The sequence below is a fragment of the Montipora capricornis genome, chromosome 9, assembly GCF_036669925.1.
Source record: "Montipora capricornis isolate CH-2021 chromosome 9, ASM3666992v2, whole genome shotgun sequence".
In the NCBI taxonomy this organism is placed as follows: domain Eukaryota; kingdom Metazoa; phylum Cnidaria; class Anthozoa; order Scleractinia; family Acroporidae; genus Montipora; species Montipora capricornis.
Window position 1 is genome coordinate 10,928,683 of NC_090891.1, and position 5,000 is coordinate 10,933,682.

General features: G+C 38.1%; 1 protein-coding gene across 2 annotated transcripts in view; it reads left to right on the plus strand.

Moving 5' to 3' along the window:
• The first annotated feature begins 3,495 nt into the window (after positions 1-3,495).
• Positions 3,496-5,000, plus strand: part of LOC138015520 (calpain-15-like) — a 52,152-nt gene continuing 50,647 nt past the window's right edge. For both annotated transcript variants that reach the window (XM_068862583.1, XM_068862584.1), the window contains exon 1: positions 3,496-4,323. In XM_068862583.1, coding sequence (XP_068718684.1) covers positions 3,624-4,323 — 700 coding nt within the window. In that variant the 5' untranslated portion in view covers positions 3,496-3,623. The remainder of the gene's footprint in view (positions 4,324-5,000) is intronic.

Here is a 5,000-nt window from a genome sequence, read left to right on the forward strand (position 1 = left end):
CATTTATCATTTATTATTCTTTATTATTATTGTTGTTACTATTATTTTAATTGTTTTTAATTGTAAATCTTCATAGATGATGCCTTCATCTTCCCGAAGCGTTTCCTCTCAGAGGGAACGCATCTTCTTTTTTTACTTTTGCAGAGGCCTGAAGATCTGTTTTTATTTTTTAAATCGCCTTTGAATCGGATTTTACTTCCTTCTTTCTTTGTTATTGCTACCCCCCCCTTTGTTTTCTTTCCATATTTCTTTCTTTCTTAGGCCTCAAACTTATTTCTGTTTCTTTCCTTCTATTTTTCCTCCCTCTGTCTTTTTCTTTCCTTTCTTATTTTTTTTTATTTATTTGCTATTTTGTATTTATATTTCTTTTTATATATTTGTTTATTATTTATTATTTATTTTAGTTCATTTGGTTTTTGAGATCTAGAATTTTCGGAACATTTGTTATAAAATTTCTTGCCTGCCTCTCCTAGGATTTTCGAACTTCTGAAAAATGGTATAATTGCCTATTTTAAACGGATTTTTATCCTAAAAGGTCACCTAAAATTTTCGGGAGCCTTTTTTCTGGTTGAAATTCTCGAAAAGGTAAGTTTTGATCCCTATGGTTTTCGGATCACTAGACTTTCAGCTAGGAAATCCGAACATACGAAAAACTTTTAGGGGATAAAAATATGCCTATATACTACCGTTTAAATACCAAAATACGTTTAACCATGCTATGTTTAAGTGGTTCTGAACTATATTCTCGTTGGGTACCCCTGGATTTATTCGATCGTATAACCGAATCTTGAATTTACTCGTATAATCGTATAATCGAATCTTAAGAACGAATGGGCGGTCGGTTGTCATTCACATTGTGCATCGAACCCGTTTCTTTATCGAGTCTTCTGTCTCTTGTTTACCACAAGAGTTGAGTGACCCGACAGTTTTAACTTAATTATATTTCAACATCTTTGCGTAAATTGTCGTTGTTATATTTTTTCCTTTTACCGCAATCAGCGTCAAAAAACCCACAAAATCCGAAAATTGGTTATTTTCCATGACAACACAAACAAACAAACTCAGAGTTGCGTGCAAATTTCAAACACAAGAAAAAAAGAGCGGTTAAGTTTGTTTTGGAGAAATTCTTAACTGAAAATGCCATCAGTAAAAAAATACCTTAAGCGATCGATAAAAAGAAATGACGAAAAACATGCTTTTCTCGCTGTAGGGATGGCGCTAATAATAATATTGCTGTCAAGAAACTTTTAGTGTAATTGGCCGTTTTTATGCTAGAGACGTTAAAGTCGTCTGAGACGTTAAAGTCGCCTCAAGACGAGTTTAACGTCTAGCATAAAAACGAGAAATAAGACAGAGGCATTTAACTTCTGACGACTTTAACGTCTTGTTTTAAGTGCGTCGTTGAGACGCACTTAACGGACGACTTTAACGTCTCAGACGTTAAATGCGCCTAGTATAAAAACGGGACGCCCTTACTGGGACGCATTTAGCCCTGCGTCCTTTGTTAATCTGCACTTCGTTCCTTCCTTGCTCTCTTGGTCGACAAGACAAACAAGCCATGCGCCGAGGCTAAATCTAGTTCCTCGTCCATCGCCAGAAAATGCTGATTTCTAGACTGATTTCTGTCACAAAAAAATATTTGGATCTGTCTTTCCAGGCGACGTCGAGACATAGATTTGAGAAGCTGCAATTCCGCCACGTTTATTTGCTCATATATTCGTGTGTTGACGTTTATTTGGTGCCGAGTTTGCTCGTGCCCATTGTCTTCCGATAATAGAACCTAGTCAATTTATTAGAAAAATCTTGTTTTTGTCCGTTAGTTTGTCTACTTTTATGCGTCCCGTTTTTATACCAGACGGCTTTAACGTCTCAGACGTCAAATGCGTCTAGACGACTTTAACGTCTCTAGCATAAAAACGGCCATTTGTGGTGTGAAATTTGCAGGCAACTAACTATTTTCGATCTATTCATATCGTTGATCGTACGGTAACAATGGCGCGAGAAAAACGTCGGCTGAACTGTCACGTACGGTAACTGTTGTGTATCATTTTTGCATGGGAAACCGCTAGTCAAAAATACTTTATTCAAGTCCTTTCCCAAAAAAATGCTGAAGTGTGAATCTCAAAAATCCGGATTTAGATTTAATTCGAAGTATCCTCCTCGAGTGTTGATACTTTCCTACCGTGTACTTTGCCGTGTACTTGCGCCCCTTCCCCCCCCCCCCCCCCCCCCACGTAAAATCCTGGTTACGGGCCTGCATGGGTTGTTTTTGGGAGATAGGGAGTTGATTGAATAAGGTCGCAAAGATGAGAAGATAGGAATGCATGCCTGCAGGAAATGTATGCCATACTGATTACACAAAACAAAGATATGCTGTGAAGAATGGCGATCAACCGTCTTAAATTTTCCTTATTGTCATCAGTTAAAACTTATGACTGAGAATTTATTGACTCATACATGTAAAGGAAAGTAACATCCCCTAATTGATTATTTTCTTAGTTTACTCTTCTCAAGTGTATTAAGGCTTGACCAGCCTAATTATTATGCATATTTTTATTTGAAGGGAAGGCATTTGTCCCGGACCTATGAAACTTGGCAGGCAGTTAGTTATCGGTATTGTTATAACTTTTCCAAAATATCCCGTACCACATTCTTGTCACGTGACCCGAAATCAACGTATAACAGTTATATTTTTTACTCAAAAATGGGGAACATTCAGCTACATTATATCAATCTTGTTTCTTGATTATTCGATGACCCCTTCTAAGGGCTTTGTCATGCCGCCTTTTAATCATGTCCACATGTTAAGAGCAATGAACAATTGAGGAAAATAGGTCACGTGACATGATAAACATCCAAATATCTTAAAAGGGAAATACGGAGTACCACATTAAAAGGCGGCATTCGATACGCACAGTTGTACTAAACGTGTTAATGCCAAACGTTTTCAAAATTTTGAAATAAAAATGTTCCCCATTTTTGAATAAAGGATATAAACGTTATAAGTTGTTTTAGGGTCACGTGACCAAAATGCGATGCAAAATATTTTGGCGAATCAATAACAGCACCGATAAAAAACTTTCTGCTAAGTTTCATAGACATTGGACAAACGCTTTACTTCAAATAAAAATATGCATAATAATTAGATTGGTCAAGCCTTAATACACTTGAGTCTATCATCTCAATTGAATTCCTTCGTATAAGAACTGTTTCGGCAAAAAGGGACCCTCGACAATGTACCCTAGACACCCTCAGTTGAGGGTGGTTTGCCTGTGGTACTGTAGGTCTTATACCATGGCGGGCGACGCCCGCGTAAAATGGTGCACTTTCAGCGGGTATCACCCATAGAGGTTGCGTGAATCGAGAGGAATACCAAGGACCTTAACCAGACCCTTAACCAAGGACCTGAGGAACGGTACATTATGGGGTATCATATATAAAGTACCTACCACATCCTCTGACCGTGGCGCTGGCCAAGAGGATCGCAGCTCTGGGAACGAGAATGAGGACCTAGGGGACATACATTGCAATAATATATTATTTTTAGAAATGATCGTAGGAAATTTTGAAGATTAATCGTCAAAGTGATTTTCTTAGTTAAATTATGAAGCTTTACAGCTCCGATGGACACAATGGGATTAAAAGTATCCACGGAGGAGACCTGGCAGTGTGCGAAATGTACTCTGATAAATTCTGTCAGAAATTCCATCTGCCAAGCTTGTGGCAATCGAAGACAAGTTACTCAAAGTTGGATATGCCACGTTTGTGCTTCTAGGAACCCTTTATCATTGGTATTGTGTAATCATTGTGGATCGGAGAAATATGTGGCATCAACTTCCACAGCTCTCAATTCTACTTCAGATAACGGAAAGGAATGGACTTGTGACAGATGCACACTCAGTAATTTATCCAAAGATACCATTTGTTCGGCCTGTGGCTTTAGCCCATCGCTAGTTGTGGCTGATTATGCCACGAACACAGAAAAGCCTAGACTTAATCCTACTTTACCAGTCGAACTTTATTCAGAAATAGCCCAGCAAAATGTGGAGCAAGTCCTTAAATGTCCAAACTGCCAGAGTTTACTTTATGATAATGCTGGATTGTGTTGTACTGTTTGTCATTGCCCCTGCCCTGAACAGGGTTTTAAGCCGAGACCTTTCCCTGAGTCATCGATTCGTCGTACATCAGATGATTCTGGTGGTGGAAAATGGAGTTGCGCAGGCTGTACTTTTGAAAACAAATCCCACAATTCTAAGTGTGAAGTCTGTGGACATGAAGGTATAGTTGAAGCCAGTCCTTCAGAAGAAACAACAAATTCACTGGGTAAGCTTATGGTATCATTAATTAGATCAATTTTGTATCCAGATTGGAATCCATTATTGATTCAGGATTGCACAGTTGTTTAGGGCACAGCCTTCTTTTCGAGAGGGGGCAGCACTAAAAGCCGGAATCTAGACTCCAGAATCCAGAGTCTGGAATCTGAAATCTGGAATCTGGAATCCGGAATTCAGAAACCAGAAACCAGAATTATCCACAATTCGCGAGGATTACAACAACTTATCCACTGGATAACTCAATGTGTCTCGCTGGTGTTTATCCGCTGGATAGTAATTTACATGCTGGATAGCGTTATCCACCTGTTGATCAATTAAGGCCTGGCTTTTTGTACATCTTGATTATCATCAAATCCTTCTAATTGGAAATCTCCATTAATGAATGATCATAATAAGAATTTCTTTATTGAACACAAGTCAAGTTTACGTAAAAGTTGTAATGTTTGAAATTAATAAACAAGGTACTGTTGTGTTGTTAATAAACAAGGTGCTGTTGTGTAGTGATTTATCTGCTGGATAGCGTTATCTGCCTGTTGAACAATTGAGGCCTGGCTTTTTGTAAATCTTGATTATTATCAAGACCTCTAATTGGAAATCCCATAAATGAATGATCGTAATCAAAATTTCTTCATTGAACACAAGTCAAGTTTTTGTATGTAAAAGTTA